Raw genomic sequence first — 24,826 nt, forward strand, 5'->3', positions numbered from 1 at the left:
CCACACGACGTCTGGCTTACCCCCCGACCGTTTCTCCGACAGGGAGTTCCATATGTAATAGCAATCGTCATAACGTAATTGCCACAGCGATGGGTTGGCGACACATACAGATATAGAATTTTGTAAAAATATACACCACCACTTTTTTGATCTATAAATTTTACCTTGAAAAAATCATAACGATAAATATTTTTACGAAACGAAGTAATGAAACTGATTTTTTCATACTTGAAAGTAGTTAAGCCTCAAGCTAAATGTAGTGAGGCTTCAGGCGATGTTTTTTTACCGAATTGTTATTAACACTCATGACTCAATCTCTTTATGTTCCCCTTACTTTATACTCAGTCATGTTAATTTATTCATCTTCCAAGCACCTAGGCGCCAGTGTAAATAATTTATGTAACGCAGCCGTTATATATGGGTAAACAAATGTCTCTTTATTCAAGTAATTAGACATCATCGAAAATCAATAAGTCAAAGAGCTCCACGAAGAGTCTATACTCAAGCCTTCTTCACAGGCATGTCAGGAATATCGACCTCGTACGCTGGTTTCCCATCAGCGATTAGCCACGAGCTGCCGTTATTCCCGTTTCGAACCACCTTCATCACTTCATTAGCGACAAATTCAGGCCTGAAGAGGTAAATCAGAGGTCAGATTATCGAAGTGAATTAGTATCATAGTCTTCGAGTCGAGTAATAGGACAGAATGGATTAGGTACTCACGCTTGATCTCCAAAGTGGGGAAGCATTCTTGAGTGTTCCTTTTCGTCGACGATACTCTTCAGGATCCTTCCACCGCTTTTGGTTATCAATTGGGTGTTCGTGGCGCTTGGACAAATCGTTACAAATCTCACACCATTTTTCTCGTAGTGATACGGTTGCTGAATCAGAATTTATACCCATTAAATTAAGACACTCTAATCATGTTTCAACCCCATTTCAATTTCCAATGTTTTTCTTCCCATTCTTACCCCGAACGATTTACTCAGACCGATAATGGCGTGTTTGGTAGCAGCATAGATGGGGAAAATAGTTACTGGTAGAAGACCAGCTATCGAAGCGATGTTGACGATGATTCCTCCTTTTCCACCGTTCTCTTTTCCCATGTACTTCAAACCCAACAGCACTCCATGGACGACGGCGTTCTGCGATCATAAAAAATTTATGGTGAAAATTTTACTCCTTGGTAAAAACTGCAACTAATCAAAAGTTACTTCGCCTTTGATATCACTCTCACCAGATTGATGTCGATCATGAGTTGCCATCGCGAGTCGTCCATTATACCGGCGTTGTTGAAGACGATGTCCAGTCCACCAAACTCCTTGACAGTCTTTGCGAATCCAGCTTCAGCAGATAAACGGTACAAATTGTTAGCTTATACCAGTCACTTTTACTTTCCTTAATTTAATAAAACTTAATCACCTTCCAGCTCCTCCGATTTCGTCACGTCGCAGACGATGAAGATCACTTTACCCTTTCCAAATTCCTCGTTCAGTTTGCTCACCACTTGGTCCCCGTTCGAGGTCGCCAAGTCAAGGACAGCCACGTGCTATGGATAGAGAATCGATTCTTGGTTAAATGCCTGACTAGCAACTCGATCCAACCAGCTTTTTATGGCTATACTATATTCTCAAACTTACCGCAACCCCATTTCGCAGGAGTGCTTTAACGTATTCCAGGCCAATTCCATTCGCCCCTCCGGTGATCAACGCGATTTTGTTTTCTATGACCATTTCTGAAAAATTTATAGCCTGAATTCATGTTCAATTAAGGGTTAATGTCAAATAGTTGCTGATTTGATTGATTGACGTCTCAGAGTCTCAAGATTTTTTGAGTACATATTCGTTATTTTTATGAAATCTAATTTTTTAATAAATCCTTTGCATGTATAAAATAATGTAAATGTAAATGTATGATAAAGAGCAAGAAGACATAGTGCGATATGACCGGAAACATGACACAACATGTACAAACAGGAGTTGCGGTTTTTGTTAGATCATACTGTTGGACTCGATGAATAGAAAAAAAAAGAGCAAAAATATGTCCACGTAGAGTTATAACTGAACTAATTCTTTACATATATGGGAAAAAATTTCTTGTTCAGTCAAATGTAAATCGTATAACTTCTATAGATAACGAATTTCTCTCGCCAAAATTTTATCAAATATTTTCATGAGGTGTCTTACAATTTTATCAAATTTTATACTCTCAAGTATTATAGATAAGATTATTCGTAAGCAACTCGTAACGTTTGCAACTCAATTTTTCACTTCGTTATATTTATACTTTTGAAATTTATTTGATCCTCTTGTGTACATTTTTGTATAAATATTGTCCTAAATTGCGAAGGGCAAAACAAATGTTGTTATTACTTTAATCATATTTTATTCAGACAAATTCGAAGTATAATTTCAACGAAATTCATGAAATTTTGTCTTTAACAAAATTTGAATATATATGGTGTACGCAGGTCTTACTTCACCTCATATGAAGGTACTTATTCATAAATTAGAATAAAAGGAAATGATATTTTGTGACGATTAATCCCATCTAAGCTCATTTTTCGGATCTTCATCCTCCCACAATCTTCATCATAGAGAGCCTTTAATTTTTCCACGTGTTCGAAAGACCAGCATGAACAATAAATGGAATAGAATTTTGAGTATCCTAATTTTTTCAAAAATCGTATTTTCAAAAGCAACGAATATGTGCTCAAAGAATCTTGAGACTCTGAGACGTTAATTTTTGATGAAAATAGTAGATAAAAAAAAAGAATTAGCAACTACGTAACATAGTTTCTTCATATGCGATAACCACCTCAATCGAATTTCATTCTATTAATCTGTGTTCGTTACTCACCGATATTTGCAGTTGTCAGTTCAAGTCTAAGCGAATAACTGCGCAGTAGTTGATAAAGTAAAGAACTGTGAGCAGCTTTCTGTGGTTCACTCTACTACTGATTATCTTGTCTCAGGATTTATCTACCGAGGTAATATGTGGGGAGTGATGGTCATTTTCCATTGGACCGCCTTCACGTTGAACAATCAATCCTGTGCGTGTTGAGTATTTCGCATTTTCCCCACCTGCAGGCCATGCGGTGAACGGAACGTGATCAGCCTTCCGGTTAAAAAGGGAAGTTAAAAGACACCGTTCAAATTTGGAGGGGAAAAAAAACAACACTTGAAGATGATTGATAGTGGCCTGCAGGCGGAACGAAGGTCGGAATACTGCGATTCATTACATCCATTTTTTAGCCGGTCATTTTTATTCTCCGTCATGAAGCGGATGAACAACAAGTGATTAGCCAATTTCCGTCGCATATTTTTTGCTCAACATTGTGCAATGTCAATTTCTGAAGAACGCATTCACCCGAATTTTGTCTGAAAAATTTTGGAAAACATAAATTATACGGCGGAATCGGGGTCTAATTGCAGATGACCAAACGACAAGTCACTGCATGCAATTTGCGATGAATTATCAAGCTAAGAAGGCGAATTTGGTTAATTGAGATTTTTCTTTGTGCAGGAATATTGGCTTGGAAAACTAACGATAGTTGATTCGTTGAGACCTGTTACTCGCTGACTTTGACCCAGATGATTGCGGCAGTTATTTACGAACCGATATCTCAACACTTGAAAGGCTAACTACAAATCAACTAACGTTTTCAATACAAAAAGTTGTGCATATATGTTGGTATTCAAGTTTCTGTCAATTCATCAAGATAATCGGGTTTGCGATTACGACACGATTACTAAGCACGATTTTTTAATACAATTAACGACAAGCACAGCCAGATAAGGCTGGCCTTATCTGAATCCCGCAACTTTAACAATTTTACGTAATATTCTAGTCATTAAATTATTTATAAATATGATGTACTCGAATCCAAGCGTTGTATTAAAATACTTATCCATCATAGGTTTGTTATTTCGTAAATTATAAACGATGTAACAGTGGAGTAGGTCAGGGTTAAAAAATTATACGATCGGTGTCATTGTTGTTTGTTTTATTCGCGAGCATAAATGGCGTGCAGTTGAAGCCAATCAGCTTTCACCTTCACTCCGAAGCCTTCTTCACCGGATATTCAGGAATGTCAACCTCCCAAGCTGGTTCTCCGTTGTCGACCATCCATACACTTCCACTTTTGCCAACCTTTATGATGTGCATCATGCCCTTTGCCACACTCTCTGGTCTGAGGAACGTAGGAAAACGTAGTCGTCATTAAATAAGAAAATAATATTTTGCAACGTAAGTAATTCTGACTGGAATAAATTTGTATACAATAGGGTCGGTCAGTGAGGCAGTGCTTTGATTGGCACGCCTGTGCAGCGCCGCTCACGTGACTAGAATGATGGCACCACGCATGCGCAGAAAAGGGGGGGCATCGACCGAACGACTGTCGTTAGCAGGGTTCTACTGTGTATACGAACTTTTGAATGGGAATGCTGCCGAGAACGTCAAAGACCGCTTGTTGTTCAACCATATTCAGCATCCGTCCACCGGCCTTTGTGACCAGTTGAGTCTCCGTGCCTCCCGGGCACATCGTCAGGACTCGAACTTCCGATCTATCGTAGTGATAGGGATGCTGTTCGAATCGGAAGAGAGATTAACGAAGAGCCACATCCGAAGTGCGCTTTTGTCAAGAGGCTAAATTTACGTTTTACAGCGAAGATCTAATGTGTTTTGCGCATTGCAGAATCTCATTGTAATATTCTTTGTGGTAATCTTACCCCGAACGAGCGACTTATACCAACGACGGCGTGTTTGGTGCCACCGTAAATGGGGAAAGGCATTGCCGGCACCAGACCGGCAGCGGAGGCAACGTTGACGAGGGTTCCTCCCTTGCCGCCCTTGTCTTTTCCCATGTACTGGAAGGCCAGCAAAGTACCACGGACCACGGCGGTCTGGAAGTTAGAAGGTGAGAATTCGATCGAAAGGAAAGAAATTTTGCTGTCGATTGATGATATTTCATGTACACACGTACTATGTTAATGTTGATCATGAGTTCCCACCGCGCGTCGTCCATTATTCCGGCATTGTTGATCACGATGTCGAGCCTCCCGTAATCCTTGACCACCTTGGCGAACGCATCTTCGCAAGTTTGATTGATAAATGTTATGGCTTGGTCGGGAGGAGTTATTAATTTTTATAACTATGAGAGAAGAATTTCACCTTCCAAATCCTGGGGCTTCGTCACGTCGCAGACGATGAAAATCACCCGGTCGGATCCGAATTCGGCGTTGAGTTTGTTCGCCGGTTCGTCCCCCTTCGAATTCGCTAAATCGAGAATCGCCACGTGCTTTGCGAATGCAAGTTGAACCGTTAATCGACTTCACTCGATGAATTCTATTATTCGTTCTTTGGCCATATTTTTACTCTCACAACTTACCGCAGCTCCGTTTCGCAATAGTTCCTGGACGTAGGCGAAGCCTATGCCGTTAGCTCCTCCGGTCACCAACGCAATTTTGCCCTGTATCTCCATGCCTGACAGAATGTATTTCCCTGCAATGTACAATTTGGCAACGGAGTGAAATGGATTCAATACCTGTCTTATCTTCTGTGTACAATTTCAATCGCCTCTAGATCAAATTGATGTTATCACTTTATCAACGCGAGGTTGCGTAATGAGATTTCGAAACGGATTTGAACCAGTGAAATATTTTTGCTTAAAGTATATTGAACTGATATCAATAATTATTATAAATGTACATCTAACAAAAACTGCGTGATTTACATTTTGGGCGAAGAAATCAAAAAATCAAAAAATCAAAACTAGTTTACCAAAAACCGAATTGAATGTGTAATTCGTGAATAATCTGTACTCACTTGTTACGGTCACACCCCGTTTAATCAATTAACTCAACTGAAACGGAGATAGCTATATATATTCTTCCACCTCGTTATCTTCAACCGATAAAATATTATCCAAACGTAGGAACATTGCACTTGAACTCCGGCTAACGAAGAGCCTAAAGTATCAAACCTCTGGATCATGGATTCTGCTAAACCTCCAAGGTCATTCCTTGGCCAAAGATATCGAGCCTGTCGTTTGTCGTTTCATCGCATAAGCCTCTTTTTGTTGCAAGTAAAATTGAATACAGGAACATTACGACGAGTGAAATGCCATAATTTAACAAATTAAACCTGCTATGCAAATTGCTTTAAATAATAATATTCGTTGTCCTCCGTTGGATTTTCAATTACACAATCTTAAAGATTGAAATGTAAATGGATTAATTCCTATTTCAGAACCATTGTGACAAACTGTAATTAACTTTCAAATCTAGACAGTGTGACCTAGAGATCAGAAGCTACATATTTTGGGCCGAAGAAAAATTTCTACACGTTTTGGTAGAATTTGTGATTCGTACTTCTGATACTCTGCGTCTTAGATTACTGGCTGGTTCTAGATTGGTTTTCTAGATCAAGCTTTTCAACATTCACCTTCTTTTTACACGAAAATCATATTATGAGCTATAAGGTGAGCTATAAGCTAAGTACAAATCGTGTTGTTACATCCACTCGCAAATAAGGTCTAACATTGTTCACTGATCATCTTTCAGAGTATCCAAATTGTTCAATGAAATTTTGACCGAAAGTTTTCAAATCAAACGCAATTCCAGAAAAATAACTTTATTCGTCAAATCAAATCTCTCACAGTTCAATAAAATCATTTTTATCCTCAGGCTTTTTGCTTCTTGATAGGGGAATCTGGAACGTCGAGTTCACACACCGGTTCTCCGTCACTCGCCAGCCACACGCTTCCGTTTTCCCCGACTTTTATGACGTCGATAGCGCCCCGAGCTACGCTTTCCGGTCTGCAAAAAAAATAGCAATTGCAGTAAAGTTTGCGAAAAGTTTACGCGCTTTACGCGATTTACAAACTCTAACGTAATATTTTACTCACTTTTGCATGTTCGCAGCATTCAAGCGTTTCGAGAAGTATTCCTTTGTGGTCTCGTCGACTACAGTCCGTTCGGCACTCTTCGTGACCAACTGGGTCTGCGTAATGTGAGGACACAAGGTCAGCACGCGAACTCCTGTTTTTTCAAAATAGAACGGATGCTGCATGGATGAAAATACGAACACAAATGTGAATCAAGTAATCGAGGGGGAAACCCGCTGCCCTTAAAATCCACCCATATGTCAATTTTCCTCAGTATCTCACCCCGAATGATCGGCTCACTCCGATAACCGCATGCTTGGTGCCAGTGTACACTGGGAAATATACAGTCGGTGTTATGCCAGCGATCGATGAGATGTTCACCACAACGCCACCCTTGCCACCCTTGTCTTTTCCCATATGCTGGAAGGCCAGCAAAGTTCCGCGCACGACGGCCGTCTATGGAATTATATGAATGAGATTGATAATTGATTCGGAAGTGAGATACTCGCCCATAGTTGACGGTTTATAACTTGCCAGGTTGATGTTAATCTCGAGTTCCCATCTCACGTCGTCCATTATTCCAGCGTTGTTGATGACGATGTCGAGACCACCGAACTCCTTGACAGTCTTGGTGAACGCGGCTTATGGGTTTCATGGATCAGATATTGAGTTGAGGAAGATGGCACGAGAATTCAACTTTCGAGCTTTGAATAATTACCTTCAAATTCTTGGGCCTTCGTCACGTCGCAGACGATGAAAAGCGCCCGATTCGCTCCGAATTCGTCGTTCAGTTTTCTCGCGGATTCATCGCCGTTCGAGTTTGCCAGATCGAGAAGAGCCACGTGCTGTTAGAGAGAAATTGGATCACTTTTTTATCAACCTCTGATCAGCGTTCGTTTTAAATTTCAAAACTTACCGCAGCTCCGTTTTTCAAGAGTTCTTTGACGTAGGCGAAACCTATTCCATTCGCACCTCCGGTAACAAGAGCGATTTTATTTTTCACGTCCATGGCTGAAAACTGAATGTCAGGATTCACGATCAAAACTGCCCTGATATAAAATGCTCCCCACCTGTTTTATTGAGGCGTCATGTTGAAATTTGCCGACGAACGACGATGTTGCGAATTTTTATTTATCAATAATGACAATGGAATAATGTCGATAGCTGTAGATAAAATATTATACTTCAACATCGTACAACTTTAGGAGTTGCGTAATTTACTCACTTTCTGATCGGATATTTCTACCGACTTTTCAATTTACACAGGCAAGAGCAAGTAGCATTTCCAATTCAACCTACATTCGGAATTGCGTTCAAGTAAGAGTGTTCAAGTAAATTGTGATTTCTTGAAGAATCGATCTTCGTGGCGCTAGATTAGTCGATTATTATTCGGTTTTTCAAAGTTCAGATTATTACAGAATCGATTAATTTACGACTTAATGAGTCGTTAATAACAACTTCCTACAAAAAACTAATGTTATATCTACTTTGTATTTTGCATTGAGATGAAATATTCTAATAAATAACAACCGACTCTCATAATTCATAAAACAACGTAATCTGCTATTCCTGTTATCTGATTACTTGGAAAATATGATGCAAAGCATAAAAATACCGCTTATTTCCTGCCAACAATAGTGCACTGAATAATATTACTAATGCTGTCAGTAATAGTAGTACACTATTACTAAACCGCGGCCAAGACAATGTAATGTTCATTATGTTCGATCAGCTCATCTGTTTTTTTCAAAATATTATGCCGATTATTAAGAATCGATGCTATTTTCATCCTCGATGTATCAATTCTCAGAATCGTAAGAACAAGTATAATAAATCGATTTTTTTATTTTCTCGCATCACTATAGTATCGCACGCTATGAAAATTAGTTCAACGCGCGACAAATCCGTTTCGAACCCAGGGGGCGCCACCTGCAATCAAAGCGATCGAACCGAAAATCTTGGAACGCAAGAGATCAGTTCACCATCAATACCCGAAGTGAGAACTCGCCGCGACAAGATCAGTAATTCGGCTAAGCCGTGACGAAGAGTAGATTCTTCCGATCGATGACAGTTGGTTCTACAAAGTATATGTGACGATATCGGTAATGATGTTGTTAGGATTTGAGGTTAGAGGTGCTCAGTTTTCTCCATTATCGCATATTTATTTCATGAATCTTTTAGCTTTAATTTTACAATCTAAGAACGTAGTGAGCATAGAGTGTAGAAATACGTGGGTGCTTAACTCGAAACTTATGTCTATCTCTTATTGAGTCTAACTTTATTCAGAATAGATGACATTTGCTCGGTCGGTAAGACTGTAACTCTGATAGTATCTTGAAATGGGAGAATTTGAATTTCGTTTCGAAATCATTCATTTTTGTCAGAAATAATTTAACGATCGTCGTTTGATTTGTGGGAAAAATTGTCAGCTTATAAAATCGTTTTATTTATTCAATTCGCTGAAGTTTCGCCATTAGTCAACTAATGATAATAATATTTTTACTTTTACATCGGATAAAAACTATGCGACGAGTTGAATTCTGTGCAAAGAAGACAAAGTAAAAAAATTTGTCTACTGGAAAGGAAAATGAATGGATAATTGACGAATTGTCTCTACTAACTCGACGCAATTACACCCCGATCAATCAAGTGAAAGAAAATCAGAGAAAAAATTTTTGTCATCATGTATCGGACAATTTATCTTCTTGATTGTATTTTGGCTATTCAAGATTCGCCTTTTTTTGCCGAAACTCTTCTAGATCGTTGGTTATGAGTTATGGTAATTTTCGCGAAATTGTTAATATAAATTGTGTAGATACATTCGCTCCAGAAGAAGGTATAACACTTATAACTTTTCGTCTATGAATTTGAAAAAATTCTTCCATCTGACGAAAGTAATCACTGATATTTCGGAAGAAATGAACGACGAGGATTTCTATCCTTAGGCCTTTTGCTTCTTGACAGGAGAGCTGGGAAATTCGAGTTCGTATGCCGGCTCTCCGTCCTTCACCAGCCACACGCTTCCGCTTTCCCCGACGTTTATGATGTCGATAACTCCTTGCGCGACGCATTCCGGCCTTAAAAAGTCAGTAATTGCAGTCAAGTTTGCTAAAAATCTGCGTGCTTCTCGCGTTCGCCAAGCTTTGGGATGTATTAGACGTCAAATTATACTAACGATTGCTTGGGCATGGTCCTGATGTATCCAGAAAGCCGTTCCTTAGCCTCGTTTCCAATGAGAGCCCGTTGAGCAGCATTGTCGGTTATCAATGGAGTGGACGTGGTGTCGGGACACATAGTCATCACTCTGACGCCGGTTTTTTCCAAGTGAAACGGTTGCTGTACAAATGAGAAAACGAATAAAAACATGAACAAAACAATCGCAGAGGTGAAAAGTACGGCGATTTGAATCTGGAAATAACGACAATTAATCTCACCCCGAATGACCGGCTCATTCCGATAACCGCATGCTTGGTGCCACTGTAAATCGGAAAATAAGACGCCGGTCCGAGGCCGGTTGCTGATGAAACGTTCACCACAACACCACCCTTGCCGCCCTTGTCCTTTCCCATGTACTGGAAAGCTAGCAAAGTTCCGCGAACAACAGCTCCCTGTAAAATTATACGAATGAGATTGATAACAGAGCCACACAAAAAAAAATCGACTTTCGAGCCGAGAGGTTATGTTTATTGTACGTTTTTTGGGCCGCTGAATGGGAATCCGAGGTCCGTTTAACCCCATAAATCATATGACCTTGAAACTCAGGCTTCCACCGCTAAATACGATTAACCAAATCCCTTGAACATTTAAACCCATGATATCCCAAGGGAATAGATCATAAGCAATCTGTATTATTGCAAAACATCACATAGCTACGGACAATGAAATTGTGGTTGTGTGAATCGTCGGGTTATGAATTGTAGAGTCATGGGGGTTTTGAGATTCGAGTGCATAGGTTTTCAAACAATCCTCACGTCATCACGTTAACGTTTTGCCATGATACAGATTGCCTGTGATTTATTAGTTATGGGACTATGGGGTTATAGGGTTATTGAAGTTTTTGGGTTTGATTGCTTGGGGTTTCCAAGAGTCCTCAGCTCTGTGATGTTTTGCAACGATATTCGGATTGACTCGGAAGTAAAGTACGCGCCCATAGTTGACAGTTTATAACTCACCAGATTGATGTTAATCATGAGTTCCCATCTCGCGTCATCCATTATTCCGGCGTTGTTGATGACGATGTCGAGACCACCGAACTCCTTGACAGTCTTGGCGAACGCCGCTTATGGGTTTCATGAAGCAAATATCGAGTTGAGAATGATGGCACGAGAATTCAAGTTTCGAGCTTTGAATAATTACCTTCAAAGTCTTGGGCCTTCGTCACGTCGCAGACGATGAAAAGCGCCCGATTCGCTCCGAATTCGTCGTTCAGTTTTCTCGCGGATTCATCGCCGTTCGAGTTTGCCAGATCGAGAAGAGCCACGTACTGTTAGAGAGAAATTGGATCACTTTTTTATCAACCTCTGATCAGCGTTCGTTTTAAATTTCAAAACTTACCGCAGCTCCGTTTTTCAAGAGTTCTTTGACGCAGGCGAAACCTATTCCATTCGCACCTCCGGTCACAAGAGCACTTTTTCCGTTCACATCCATGACTGGCAACGATAGGCAACTGGTTCTGAGCTAAAACTGATCCGAAAACTTATACGCGGTAATCAACGAACCAAGACGTCGGATGACAACGTAGGTACTCGTGACATGGAACGCGAACCAACTGCTGTCAGCTGAATTGATAAGACTTATTTCAAGCGATATCATGAATATCACGGTAGTGTAGGTAATTCTAAGCTTTGTGAGCCATAATGGGGAATCAAGCTAGTCACGATTGTACATAACAATATGCAATACGAAGAAATACACCAATACCTCGAATAAATACTCGCATTAGGTATACCTAGTGGAGCAAAGAAAAAAAAAAAAATGCAAATTCATATTTATATATCACCTTTCAAAACGTACATACCATTGTAGTGAATTTGAGCGACGAAATTTAAATAATAAAAAATATCTTGTCCCAACTAACAACAAAAAGAAGAGAAAGGAACAAAGAAATAAAAATACACAGATATTTATGTATATAGATAAAAAAAAAAAACCTCAGATTAGTGTAAATAGCAACAGTCAAACAGATATGTTGTAAAAATAAAATCACTTTCACATACACGTTAAAATAACAACAAAACTTTGATAATAATAAATAAGAAAAAAAAAAAAAAAAAAAGCAACAAGCATTCTATAGAATAATATTGTCGATGACGTATCTTTTAATGTCGTAGAGTCGGTTCTTGATCAGTTTATTTGTGATATTGTATGTATTTCCAAACAGGGTCGTTGAAAATGGTGTAGGACATAGATGTAGGTGTAGATATATGTTTACATATGAATTGAAAAAAATATTACACATACTGCAGATTGTCGTGAATAAAATTTCTTGGCCCAGTTTCAATGTATATGTATATATATATCGTCTTCTCTATGTCACGTCTGTGGACCGACTGTCTAGGTGAGCGTACTCACCACTCAGCTAAGCCTCATACTGTCAGTGTACAATGTACATACATATCGCCCCACCATACCATCACTCGAGGGATACCTTGCTCCGTTACTGGCTACAAGCTAACACAGAAACAAACAATTTAGAAGAGGATGGATGGGCCTTGTCGTAATCCAACTGATTGCATGACTCGTCGGTTGCCTTAGGCAGAAACCTTTTTTGCTGGCTCATCGGCTCGCTGGACTTCGTACGCTGATTCCCCGTTCTTGACACAACTAAGATGCCATTATATTGCCTAAAATTTTGTTGTCGTTGAACCATTGGTTGAAGTGAGCGCTGAGAGAGGCCGAAGACTTTGAAAAATACATCTCACGTCTGGAGAGGGAAAGTGGAAAACGATTTGTCGATGAAATCGATGTCTGTATCTTGGTTTTAACAACTTGATAACGTTGGAACGAGGATGAGAATCCTTTTTTTCAACATATTATACATCGGACCACACCCCGATCAATCAAGTGAAGGTCTGTCAAGAAAAATTAGGTGATTTATAATCAACTTCTATCTAGTTATCTTCATCTGATAAAATATCATGCAAGATTAGAAGCGTTGTGTTTGAAATTGGACTTACTAGATTACTGGCAACTCATAATTTTGATAATATTTCAACTTTTCAAAGTTCGCCTTCAATTTTCACACAACAATCATCTAGATCTTTAAATACGTTTCAAGGTATTTTTTGTAGAGTTAAAAATATAAATTATGTTGTTACATTCACTCAAAGAAAAGCTTTGACAAGTGATAGCATTTCGTCTTTGAACCTGAACGAATTCTTCGACCTCACTGTATAACGATTTGAGATATTTCGAAAGAAACGAATTACAAGAATCCTTTTATTGATTAGATCAAGTCTCGTACAGTTCAGTCAAATCATTCTTATTCTTAAGCCTTCTGCTTTTTGACAGGTGAGTTGGGAATGTCGAGTTCGCATGCCGGCTCTCCATCAGACACCATCCACACGCTTCCATTTTCCCCAACTTTGATGATCTTAATGACACCCCGCGCGACGCTTTCCGGGCTGAAATAATTAAGTAATTACGATGAATTCCGTGAAAAACCTTTGCTCCTTGCGCGTTTGCCAGTATTAGCGGTAAAGTGCACTTCAAATTATACTAACGTTTGCATGGAGAGAGTCTTCATGTATCCAGAAAGCTGGTCCTTTGCTTCGTTGTCGATGAGAGCCCGATCGGCACCTTCGGTTATCAATTGAGTGTGCGTGATATGGGGACACATGGTCAGCACTCTAACACCCGATTTTTCGAAGTGGAACGGATGCTGCGAAGATAAGGAAACGAACGGAAAAATGAGAAAAATGAAATAATCGCAGAGGAAAAGTACAGCGATTCGAATTTGGAAATTGTGAAAATTAATCTCACCCCGAATGATCGGCTCGCTCCGATAACCGCATTCTTGGTTCCACTGTACACTGGGAAATATACAGCCGGTGTTATGCCAGCGGTTGATGCGATGTTCACCACAACGCCACCCTTGCCACCCTTGTCTTTTCCCATGTACTGGAAGGCCAGCAAAGTTCCGCGCACGACGGCCGTCTATGGAATTACATGAATGAGATTGATAATTGATTCGGAAGTAAGATACTCGCCTACAGTTAACGGTTTATAACTTGCCAGGTTGATGTTAATCTCGAGTTCCCATCTCGCGTCGTCCATTATTCCAGCGTTGTTGATGACGATGTCGAGACCACCGAACTCCTTGACGGTCTTGGTGAACGCGGCTTATGGGTTTCATGGATCAGATATTGAGTTGAGGAAGATGGCACGAGAATTCAAGTTTCGAGCTTTGAATAATTACCTTCAAATTCTTGGGCCTTCGTGACGTCGCAGACGATGAAGATTGCTTTTCCATTTCCGAATTCTGCGTTCAATTTTTTTGCCGATTCCTCGCCGTTCGAACTTGCCAAGTCGAGAATAGCAACGTGCTGTTGATTTTAAACATCACCGTGTAAGAATCAAGTTTACCGAAATTACCGTGTCAGTTTGATGAAAGCTCACTTTAGCTCCATTTCTCAAAAGTTCCGTGGCGTAGGCGAAACCTATTCCGCTGGCGGCACCGGTCACGAGAGCAATTTTTCCTTCCACGTCCATGACTAACAATGAGAAACAAGTGGATTTTAGTTACAATTAAGCCATAGACTTATGCGTGGTAATCAACAAACTAAGACGCACGATGACTATGTACTCGTGGCAGTGATCGCGGATTCAGTTGATACCGGCGATACTGATAAGATTAAATCTGAAGCAATGCCACGAGCTGTCACGTTACCGTAAGTAATTATCTTCCCTTTAAACGATAACGCGAGATAAAGCTAGTCAAGATCATACATCATCTTTCGTGAATGTAATGCTCTCATAAAACCGTCTCGAATTATCGTTCCGATAACTCATAGAAAGTGATGAAATTGCGGTGCAAGTTGAAATTTCTATTACTGTTTTCCGATTTCTCGTACTCCGCTATCCATGTATTCGAAAATTTCTAGAGTCAGCTTTTGCCGTATCAGCCTAACTTCGCAAAATGTGATGCGTGATTTATGACGATTGATCTCGATCATGAGATCCCATCGCGAATTATCCCCATCCATTATACAGCGTTACTTATCATGATATCGTCACCACCAAACTCTGACCGTTATAAATTCGCATATTGTAGATTAATATTAGCAAATTATTAATTTGCGATTATTATATGGGACATTCAACCAATTCGGATCCAACTTCCAGTATCAGAAAAATTATTCGGTTGTTATTCTCATATTGATTACCACTTGATGACACTAATCTGTAAGATATCAGCCCTTTCACTATACTGGTTCACTTCGCAAAATTACTCTTCAGTTTTATAGAAAGCAATTCCGATTTTGTTCAATGATTCTTCAGACCAACAGGTGATTTGTAAGAAGAATTGATTAACTCATTTCAGATCTAAAGGAGTCCCAACTTTTATGAAAATTATGTTCTCTTCGTGCACTTTTTGACGAACTGACCATGTACTTTCAGATTCTACAAATCAAAAATCGATATCTACTTCGTCCCTCCCGCCTTTTATCTAAAGTTTCTTTCTTGCTTTGGGTAAGACAGAATTTCCTAAATTAGCGGGTTTCGGAAAGGATGACTATCAAAGAAATTTGACAAAATGAGGATTCAAGTTTTTTAATTGATCCTGAAAGTAGATGAAATGCGGTATTGTGACCAAAAACCACAATTTGTTCTAAATTTCTCCTGGGTACCGGCAACACAATATTTTTTCTCCAAAAGTATTCACGAACATTTTTGAAGCATTCAAGCTTATCCGTGATTTTTTTGGACATTATATAATTTATTATAGATAATTACACAAGTACAGTTGTTCAAAAGTGACCATCTAAAGCTGTAACCACTTAGTGTGTACTCAACGTTAGAAAAACTTAGCCTGTACTTGAAGGATCAATGACTATTTATAGAGTACAATAGTGGATCTTTATGTTTCAAGTTTCGGATCGACTTGATCTAGTACAGAAGCAAGCAATTTAAAAAAATGTGGAAAGTTCTTTTGTCACTGATTTATCGCTGACTTCAGGCAGAAACCTTTTTCACTGGTTGATCGGCTAGCTGGACTTCATATGCCGGTTCCCCATTCTCGACAACCCAGATGCTGCCATTCTCGCCGACACGTATTATGTGCAGAACACCTTCAGCGACGCTCTCCGGCCTGCGGCATGAAACAATGTGATCGTCATTGAACGGTTGGTTGAAGTAGGTGATAAGAGATGTAACACTTACGTTTGCGCAGGAACGGAGCTAAGCACTTTGTCGATGTGATCCTGCTCCACGCTGTCCAGGGTCCTTCCAACGCATTCCGTTATCAGTTGTGTGTTGGTGAAGGATGGGCACATCGAGATTACGCGAACACCCGTCTTCTCGAAGTGATAAGGCAGCTGTACGGATAGGAAACGCATCGTAAGTTCAACCGATTTTTATGTGCGTTGTTTTATCCTGGCTTGTAAAGACCTGAGCACTTTGCAGAGTGAGGGTGAAAATGGTTTTTTACCGCATGGGCATTGAAAAGTCCACTTTTTGTGGCAGTTTTCGTTCCGTAAAGTGACGCTTTATACGGCAGCGAACAAAGTTGCGGAATAAAGTCTTTATTCCGTAGTTTTGATGCGCAGTTCGAAGTGCGCATCCCAAACTGGCGAATAAAGTAGCTTCGTCGAACAGATCGCGACATAACCTCACTCTTCGTTTTGCTTTTCAATACCCATACCGTGAAAAATATTGTATGTGGCATGCCCGTAGACCGTTTTTTGGTTCGGATAATTTCAGTACTCGCTTCTGGCTCGCCTTCAGCTCGTCCTGAAATCTTTATCCTTGCTAAAAAAACAGGCGGTTTACGGGCATGCTACATAAATAGCTATTGTGAAGACATTACCCCGAATGATCGAGTCAGACCGATGACTGCGTGCTTCGTAGCGATGTAAACAGGAAAACTTGGACCCGTTACTAGTCCTGCGACCGATGATATGTTGACGATGACGCCCCCTTTGTGCCCTTTGTCCTTACCCATGTACTGGAAGCCAAGCATAGTTCCGCGCACGACGGCAGTCTGTGAAATGGAGATGGTTGTGGTTAAACCGTTAGATGATTCGGGTGAAATTCTCTTGTACTGTTTGTCCAAATCCCTACGGTTTAACAACTCACGAAGTTTATCCCGATTTCAAGCTCCCATCTCGCGTCGTCCATTATTCCAGCGTTGTTGATGACGATGTCGAGACTACCAAACTCTTTGACAGTCTTGGCGAATGCAGCTTATGGGTTTGATTAAGCAGATAATTGAGTTGAGGAAAACAGCCCTAGAATTGAAGTTTAGATCTTTGTGTAATTACCTTCCAATTCCTGGGCCTTCGTCACGTCGCAGACGATGAAGATTGCTTTTCCATTTCCGAATTCTGCGTTCAATTTTTTCGCCGATTCCTCGCCGTTCGAACTTGCCAAGTCGAGAATAGCAACGTGCTGTTGATTTTGAACATCACCGTGTAAGAATCAAGTTTACCGATATTACCGTGTCAGTTTAATGAAAGCTCACTTTAGCTCCATTTCTCAAAAGTTCCGTGGCGTAGGCGAAACCTATTCCGCTGGCGGCACCGGTCACAAGAGCAATTTTTCCTCCCACATCCATGACTAACAATGAGAGACAAATGGCTTTGTGTTACAATCAAGCCGTAGACTTATACGTGGTAATCAACAAACTAAGACGCACGATGACTACGTACTCGTGACAGAGAACGCGGATTTGGTTGATATCGGCGATGTTGATAAGATTAAATTGGAAGCAATGCCACGAGCTGTCACGTTACCGTTAGTAATTATCCTCCCTTTAAACGATAACGCGAGATACAGCTAGTCAAGATTATACATCATCTTTCGTGAATGTAATGTTCTCATAAAACCGTCTCGAATTATCGTTCCTATAACTTATAAAAAGTGGTGAAATTGCGGCGTAAGTTGAAATTTCTATTCTTGGTGCTATCACGGCTGGCACAATGAAGAGAAACTTGTCCATGCCATCGAGCTATTTTTTCCAGCACTGGAATATCACTATAATTTTGAGTTTGCCGATTTCTCGTTCTCCGCCATCCATATGTTCGAAAATTTCACAGGTGACTTGCCAGTACAAATGGAAACAACAGTTCAATTGTAAAAGTGTCCACACGCTCACAAAGATTACGAACTTTTCTGTACAGTGAGATATTAACCCCAAGGAACTTACTCTCTGACGAAGTGACCGTGTGTTTTCAGATCCCATAGATCGGAGTTTAATTCTTACCGTTACTCGCGAAATTTGATGTCCTGCTATCAGCATGAGGGAATTTCGTAAGTTAGTGTATTTTGGAAAAGATGGCTATGAAATAAATTTGACAAAATTACGATTCATTTTTTTATTCGATTCTGGAAGTCCGGAAAATGCGGATATCTTTCGAAGTTAAACAACTCTTCTATTCAACTTGGCGATGACAAAGCAATTATACACTATTCGCCTAATCCGTTCATTTGCTTATTGAGTTACTAGAAAATGGAAATAAGTTATCTTGGTCGGTACCTTAAGTTAGAGATTGCTACATGGTCTTAAATGGCTACAGAGCAAAGTACCTACATAGAACTTCACTTGATCAATCCTGATGACGACTCATAGAGTACGACAGTGTTGCTTTGTTTTCAAAAAAAAAGATTCACGATTTTTTGTCGTAATCTACCTGATCACACGATTTGTCGCTGACCTCAGGCAGAAACCTTTTTCACTGGCTCATCGGCTAACTGGACTTCGTACCCCGGTTCCCCCTTCTCGACAACCCAGATGCTGCCATTATTTCCAACGCGTATGATGTGCAGAACACCTACAGCGACGCTCTCCGGTCTGCCTCATGAAATGTGATTGTTAATGCATTAATAGGAATTAGTTTATGTGGGTCCAAAGAGAGATACAGCAATGTAAAAACTGCTACTGACTTTTGCAGAGTGAAAGTGGAAACCAATTCGTCGACTTCTTCTTGCTCCACGATGTCTAGAGTCCGTCCAACGCATTCTGTTATCTGTTTTGTGTTGGTGAAGGATGGGCATATCGAGATTATACGAACACCCGTCTTTTCGAAGTGATAAGGCAGCTGTATGAATAGGAAAAGCATCGTTAGTTCAAGCGATTTATATGTGCGTAAATATGTCCTGGCTTGTAAAGACCTAAGGATTTTGCAGAGTGAGGGTGAAAATGGTTTTGTGAAGAGACATTACCCCGAATGATCGAGTCAGACCGATGACTGCATGCTTCGTACCGATGTAAACAGGAAAACTTGGACCCGTGATTAGGCCTGCGACCGATGATATGTTGACGATGACGCCCCCTTTGTGCCCTTTGTCCTTACCCATGTACTGGTAGCCCAAAATAGTTCCGCGCACGACGGAAGTCTGCGAAATGGAGATCGTTGTCGTTAAATTACGAAGTGATTTGGGTGAAATTCTCTTGTGTGCTTTATCCAAATCGCTACGGTTCAACAACTCACGTAGTTTATAGCAATTTCAAGCTCCCACCTAGCGTCGTCCATTATTCCAGCGTTATTGATGACGATGTCGAGACCACCGAACTCTTTTTCAGTCTTGGAGAACGCGGCTTATGGGTTTCATGGATCAGATATTGAGTCGATGAAGATGGCACTAGAATTCAAGTTTAGATCTTTGAATAATTACCTTCAAATTCTTGGGCCTTCGTCACGTCGCAGACGATGAAGATTGCTTTTCCATTTCCGAATTCTGCGTTCAATTTTTTCGCCGATTCCTCGCCGTTCGAACTTGCCAAGTCGAGAATAGCAACGTGCTGTTGATTTTGAACATCACCGTGTAAGAATCAAGTTTACCGATATTACCGTGTCAGTTTAATGAAAGCTCACTTTAGCTCCATTTCTCAAAAGTTCCGTGGCGTAGGCGAAACCTATTCCACTGGCGGCGCCGGTCACAAGAGCAATTTTTCCTTCCACATCCATGACTAACAATGAGAGACAAGTGGTTTTGAGTTACAACCGAGCCATAGACTTGTACGCGGTAATCAACGAACCAAGGCGCACGCGGATTCAGTTGATATCGACGATATTGATAAGATTAAATTCGAAGCAATGCCACGAGTTGTCGTCACGTTACCGTAAGTTATTATCGTCTCTTTAGATGACATCGCGAGATAAAGCTAGTTTAAATTATACATGATCTTTCGTGAATTTAATGATCTTATGAAATCGTCTGGAATTATCGATCCTATGACTTATCGAAAATTTCTATTTTTTTCCTCGCTGGAATTTCTCTATAATTTTGAGTTTTCCAATTTCTCGTTCTCCGCCCTCTATATGTTCAAAAATTTCTAGACTTGGGTTTCGCCGTATCGACAGCTGACTTCCCAGTACAAATAGAAAAACAGTTAAGATCTAAAAGAGTCCGAAAATTTATAAAGATTACGAACTTTTCCTTGCGGTGAGGTTTTACCCCCGAGAAACTTACTTTCTGACGAAGTGACCGTGTATTTTCAGATCCCACCGATCGGAGTTTAATTCTTACCGTTACTCGCGAAATTTGATGTCCTGCTGTCAGCATGACGGAATTTCGTAAGTTAGTGTATTTTGGAGAAGATGGCTATGAAATAAATTTGACAAAATTACGATTCATTTTTTTATTCGACTCTGGAAGTGCAGAAAATGCGGACAACTATCGAAGTTAAACAATCCTTTTATTCAACTTGGCGATGACAAAGCAATGATAAACTATTTGTGTTTGAGTCTAATCCGTTCATTTGCTTATTGAATTACTAGAAAATGGAAATAAGTTATCTTGGTCGGTACCTTAAGTTAGGGATTACTACATGGTCTCAAATGGCTACAGAGCAAAGTACCTACGAAAAAAGAAGATGTACGATTTTTTGTCGTAATCTACCTGATCATACGATTTGTCGCTGAACTTAGGCAGAAACCTTTTTCACTGGCTCATCGGCTAGCTCGACTTCATAGGCCGGTTCCCCATTCTCGACAACCCAGGTGCTGCCATTATTTCCAACGCGTATGATGTGCAGAACACCTTCAGCGACGCTCTCCGGCCTACGTTATAAAATTTTATTGTCGTTGAACCATCGGTTGAAGTGAGCGCTGAGAGAGGCCTGAGACTTTGAAAAATACAACTCACGTCTGCAGAGGGAAAGTGGAAAACGATTTGTCGATGAAATTCTGCTCCACAGTGTCAAGAGTTCGTCCGACGCATGCCGTGATCAGTTGCGTGTTGGTGAAGAAGGGGCACATCGAGACTACTCGAACGCCTGTTCTGTCAAAGTGATAAGGCAGCTGTTTGGAAAGCGGAAAATGATTGTCAAGCACGACTCTCGATGTTCGTATCTTGGTTTTGACAACTTGATGACATTGGAACGAGGATGAGAATGCTTTGTTTCAACATATTACCCCGAATGATCGAGTCAGGCCGACGACCGCGTGCTTCGTAGCGATGTAAACAGGAAAAGTTGGAGCTGCAACTAGTCCTGCGACTGATGATATGTTGACGATGACGCCACCTTTGTGTCCTTTGTCCTTACCCATGTACTGGAAGCCAAGCATAGTTCCGCGCACGACGGCAGTCTGTGAAATGGAGATCGTTGTGGTTAAACTGTTAGGTGATTCGAGTGATATTCTTTCTTACGGTTTGTCCAAATTGCTACGGTTTAACAACTCACGAAGTTTATAGCGATTTCTAGCTCCCATCTCGCGTCGTCCATGATTCCAGCGTTGTTGATGACGATGTCGAGACCACCGAACTCTTTGACAGTCTTGGCGAACGCGGCTAATTGAGAATTTAATTGGATAGATTTTAGAGTCGATTATGATCCGAGACTCGTTTCGCTTATTGTGCAGTAAATTACCTTCGAAGTCCGCCGACTTCGTCACGTCACAGACGATGAAAAGCGCTCGATCCGCTCCGAATTCGTCGTTCAATTTTCTCGCGGATTCATCGCCGTTCGAGTTTGCCAGATCTAGAAGAGCCACGTGCTGATGGACAGAAATTGGATCACTTTTTTATCACCCTCTAATCAGTGTTCATTTCAAACTTCAAAACTTACCGCAACTCCATTTTTCAAGAGTTCTTTGACGTAGGCGAAACCTATTCCATTTGCACCTCCGGTAACCAAAGCGATTTTATTTTTTACATCCATGTCTGAAAAACGAAGAACTGGCTCTACTATCGATATTTTTCTATTACATATTTTCTTCGATACCGTTCGAGGCAAAATTTGATATTGTTTAAACGTACTCGTCAATCGTATCACTGGAATTTCCTAGATAACTAACGATCAATAAGGTATATCTCAACATTGTAGATACTCAGTGACTTCTTTAATATGTTTACCTATTGATCGGCTGGCTTGATAATCTTTTTCAATTTTCAAATTTTCTGTGGAAAAGTTGATTCATTCACGAGAAGAATTCGAGTAGCCAAATTGTCCGTCTATAGAATTAATTGTTCCAAAATTTTATCTACTCACTTGCTGTAGTCAAGTCCGAGCTGGCCAATCCGCCGATCTGTGATTGGATGTAGTAATGCTGGGCCTCTAATTTATACTTGGAGATATCAATGACGATATCTTGAGATAAGAGGTACGATAAACTTTCGCATCAACAGAAGTATATCAGCGTATAAAACGTAAGTTTTATTTATTCAATCCAAGTGGGATACAATTCAGCTGATGATTATTATTTATATAAGTAAAATACTTAGTGACAGTCATTCCCCGCTTTTTATCGGAACTTTCTTCATTACTTCATCCGGAATTTCAACCTCGAACGCCGGTTCCCCGTTTTCGACAAGCCAAACGCTGCCGCTCTTTGCATCGCGTAAAATTTGTGTCATGCCTCTAGCAACGCTCTCCGTCCTGTTGGTCAAAACATGATTCCCGTTATTGAAACAGAGGTGACGATACTATATTAGAAAATATACTAACGTTTGCGATGGATAGGTCTTCACTATTTCTATTACAGTCTCTGGGGCGACAGCGTCCAACGTTCGTTTCGGGGCCCCCGTTACGAGCTGCGTGTTGGTGCCACTTGGGCACATCGCCAAAACTCGAACGCCAGTTTTTTCGTGGTGATACGAATGCTGGAAGGATTGGAAATAGACCGTGAAGTCGGACCGTTCGTCCAAGCTTTGAACAAGTGTGCGGTTAACGCTTGCAATAAACAAGAACCGCTTTATGTGATCACGACTTGAAGTGCCGGGCAACAAGGTGCATCGAGGACTCTCTTCTTACCCCGAATGATCGAGTCAAGCCGATGACCGCGCACTTGGTGCCCACGTAGATCGGGAACATTGGAGCATGGATAAATCCAGCTATGGAAGCGATGTTCACTATGGTCCCCCCCTTTCCGCCCTTGTCCTTTCCCATGTACTGGAAACCAAGCAGCGTTCCACGCACTAGGCCGATCTGTCGAAAAGTTTGTAATTAGAGAAAAATTGTGCAATGAGAAAATGGGGTCTGACGTAGACAATGTAGAGATAAAAATCTGATGACAACATTCCTGAGTTGTAATTCCAAAAGCTTAGTTACCGATGCCGAAATACGTTGGGTGATGCTAGAGGACGAAGTATTCCTGTTTTTTGAATCAGGGTAAAAAAATTCAAGTTCAAGGTTCACGTCAGCTGCTTAATCATCGCGTGTAATTGAATATACTTACGTAATTGATGTTGACCTCTAACTCCCAACGCGAATCGTCCATTATGCCAGCGTTGTTGATAACGATATCGAGCCCACCAAATTCCTTGACAGTCCGGGCGAACGCAACTGCACAGTTTGGGATATATAGTTAACATCAACTATAGTTACTTGCACCGTCGATTTTCATTATGATACAAAGTATTACCTTCAATTTCCTCAGACTTTGTCACGTCACAGACGATGAAGATCACTTTGTCCTTTCCGAATTCTTCGTTCAGTTTTCTCGTTGATTCATCGCCGTTTGAGTTTCTTAGATCTAGAAGAGCCACGTGCTGTTGGATAAAAATTGGATTATTTTTTATCTGCCACCGATCGGCGTTCATTTTCAATTTCGAAACTTACCGCAGCTCCGTTTTTCAAGAGTTCTCTGACGTATGCGAAACCTATTCCATTTGCGCCTCCGGTGACCAGAGCGATTTTATTTTTCACTTCCATGGCTGAAAAGCGAACAACAAAGCTCACAATATTTCAATATTTCTTTGACGTATTCTTTCTTCCAGATCTATCTACGCAAAATTTTAGGTACTCCGTCAGTTGCGTAATGTGTTCATCTATTGATCAGATACTTTGATCGCACTTTTCAATTCACATAAGGAGGGAAAATTATTCCTCAATCATTAAGCATTCAAATTGAAAACTTTACTCCCAAAAAACTAAATTCGTTGGCCAGAGAATTTCAGCGTGGAAATCGTTCCCCAGGGAATTGACTGATGAAATATTTGATCTACTCATTTATCTGCAGTCCCGTTCAAAGCTGAATGAACCACTGAACCCTCTGCAGATAACTACATAACGCTGGGTCTCCAATTTATATTAAAGATGTCGATGACGAGATCTCGAGATAAAAAGTAAGATAAATTTCCGCATCTTTAGTGAGAGAGTGTGAATTTTATCGCGTAAAAATTTATGCTGTAATAGTGATAACGTTAAATTCATTAATAGTCACTTCAAACTTGAGGTGATTAATTTCTGATCTTTGAATCCTAAAGTTTAACCATGAAAAGAGTTTATCTCAAGACCATATTCTGTGGTATCAAGTTGTGTTAATTCCTCCAGATTGT

The 24,826-nt window shown here is 40.4% G+C and overlaps 5 protein-coding genes across 5 annotated transcripts; all 5 read right to left on the reverse strand.

The window, feature by feature from the left end:
• Nucleotides 1-444: 444 nt before the first annotated feature.
• LOC124414496 (peroxisomal hydratase-dehydrogenase-epimerase-like) lies at nt 445-22,547 on the reverse strand. The gene is made up of 13 exons (XM_046895444.1): nt 22,539-22,547; nt 7,803-7,897; nt 7,605-7,731; nt 4,985-5,091; nt 4,731-4,904; nt 4,431-4,585; nt 4,060-4,192; nt 1,641-1,751; nt 1,423-1,549; nt 1,238-1,344; nt 972-1,145; nt 724-881; nt 445-631 (listed from the first exon to the last, which is right to left on the reverse strand). Exons 2-13 carry the CDS (start codon nt 7,893-7,895, stop codon nt 502-504), a joined length of 1,596 nt encoding a protein of 531 aa, XP_046751400.1. The 5' UTR covers nt 7,896-7,897; nt 22,539-22,547; the 3' UTR covers nt 445-501.
• On the reverse strand, nt 13,313-14,626 carry LOC124415055 (15-hydroxyprostaglandin dehydrogenase [NAD(+)]-like). The gene is made up of 6 exons (XM_046896322.1): nt 14,504-14,626; nt 14,304-14,430; nt 14,120-14,226; nt 13,868-14,041; nt 13,609-13,766; nt 13,313-13,509 (listed from the first exon to the last, which is right to left on the reverse strand). The coding sequence occupies exons 1-6, from the start codon at nt 14,594-14,596 to the stop codon at nt 13,374-13,376; spliced, it is 795 nt and encodes a 264-aa protein (XP_046752278.1). The 5' UTR covers nt 14,597-14,626; the 3' UTR covers nt 13,313-13,373.
• LOC124415057 (15-hydroxyprostaglandin dehydrogenase [NAD(+)]-like) lies at nt 16,015-17,686 on the reverse strand. The gene is made up of 6 exons (XM_046896323.1): nt 17,568-17,686; nt 17,368-17,494; nt 17,183-17,289; nt 16,914-17,087; nt 16,268-16,422; nt 16,015-16,196 (listed from the first exon to the last, which is right to left on the reverse strand). Exons 1-6 carry the CDS (start codon nt 17,658-17,660, stop codon nt 16,061-16,063), a joined length of 792 nt encoding a protein of 263 aa, XP_046752279.1. The 5' UTR covers nt 17,661-17,686; the 3' UTR covers nt 16,015-16,060.
• Nucleotides 18,590-20,089, reverse strand: LOC124415059 (15-hydroxyprostaglandin dehydrogenase [NAD(+)]-like). The gene is made up of 6 exons (XM_046896325.1): nt 19,921-20,089; nt 19,721-19,847; nt 19,537-19,643; nt 19,268-19,441; nt 18,989-19,143; nt 18,590-18,896 (listed from the first exon to the last, which is right to left on the reverse strand). The coding sequence occupies exons 1-6, from the start codon at nt 20,011-20,013 to the stop codon at nt 18,761-18,763; spliced, it is 792 nt and encodes a 263-aa protein (XP_046752281.1). The 5' UTR covers nt 20,014-20,089; the 3' UTR covers nt 18,590-18,760.
• LOC124415058 (15-hydroxyprostaglandin dehydrogenase [NAD(+)]-like) lies at nt 20,944-24,209 on the reverse strand. The gene is made up of 6 exons (XM_046896324.1): nt 24,108-24,209; nt 21,918-22,044; nt 21,732-21,838; nt 21,463-21,636; nt 21,194-21,348; nt 20,944-21,108 (listed from the first exon to the last, which is right to left on the reverse strand). Exons 1-6 carry the CDS (start codon nt 24,198-24,200, stop codon nt 20,973-20,975), a joined length of 792 nt encoding a protein of 263 aa, XP_046752280.1. The 5' UTR covers nt 24,201-24,209; the 3' UTR covers nt 20,944-20,972.
• Between the last annotated feature and the right edge of the window lie 617 nt (nt 24,210-24,826).

This window comes from Diprion similis, chromosome 14 (assembly GCF_021155765.1).
Source record: "Diprion similis isolate iyDipSimi1 chromosome 14, iyDipSimi1.1, whole genome shotgun sequence".
In the NCBI taxonomy this organism is placed as follows: domain Eukaryota; kingdom Metazoa; phylum Arthropoda; class Insecta; order Hymenoptera; family Diprionidae; genus Diprion; species Diprion similis.

Coding starts and splice junctions, on each gene's coding strand:
- LOC124414496 (XM_046895444.1), bottom strand. CDS start 7,895: ATGGACGTGAAAAATAAAATCGCTCTTGTTACCGGAGGTGCGAATGGA. Junction 1,550..1,640: donor TCCTGCGAAATGGGGTTGCG/GTAAGTTTGAGA, acceptor CTCTATCCATAG/CACGTGGCTGTCCTTGACTT. Junction 1,146..1,237: donor TCATGATCGACATCAATCTG/GTGAGAGTGATA, acceptor TTATGATCGCAG/AACGCCGTCGTCCATGGAGT.
- LOC124415055 (XM_046896322.1), bottom strand. CDS start 14,596: ATGGACGTGGAAGGAAAAATTGCTCTCGTGACCGGTGCCGCCAGCGGA. Junction 14,227..14,303: donor GAAGGCCCAAGAATTTGAAG/GTAATTATTCAA, acceptor GAAACCCATAAG/CCGCGTTCACCAAGACCGTC. Junction 14,042..14,119: donor TCGAGATTAACATCAACCTG/GCAAGTTATAAA, acceptor GTAATTCCATAG/ACGGCCGTCGTGCGCGGAAC.
- LOC124415057 (XM_046896323.1), bottom strand. CDS start 17,660: ATGGATGTGGGAGGAAAAATTGCTCTTGTGACCGGTGCCGCCAGCGGA. Junction 17,495..17,567: donor TTTTGAGAAATGGAGCTAAA/GTGAGCTTTCAT, acceptor CAAAATCAACAG/CACGTTGCTATTCTCGACTT. Junction 16,423..16,913: donor GTCTGACTCGATCATTCGGG/GTAATGTCTTCA, acceptor CTATCCGTACAG/CTGCCTTATCACTTCGAGAA.
- LOC124415059 (XM_046896325.1), bottom strand. CDS start 20,013: ATGGATGTGGAAGGAAAAATTGCTCTTGTGACCGGCGCCGCCAGTGGA. Junction 19,848..19,920: donor TTTTGAGAAATGGAGCTAAA/GTGAGCTTTCAT, acceptor CAAAATCAACAG/CACGTTGCTATTCTCGACTT. Junction 19,442..19,536: donor TTGAAATTGCTATAAACTAC/GTGAGTTGTTGA, acceptor TCCATTTCGCAG/ACTTCCGTCGTGCGCGGAAC.
- LOC124415058 (XM_046896324.1), bottom strand. CDS start 24,200: ATGGAAGTGAAAAATAAAATCGCTCTGGTCACCGGAGGCGCAAATGGA. Junction 22,045..24,107: donor TCTTGAAAAACGGAGCTGCG/GTAAGTTTCGAA, acceptor TCTGTCCATCAG/CACGTGGCTCTTCTAGATCT. Junction 21,349..21,462: donor GCCTGACTCGATCATTCGGG/GTAATATGTTGA, acceptor CTTTCCAAACAG/CTGCCTTATCACTTTGACAG.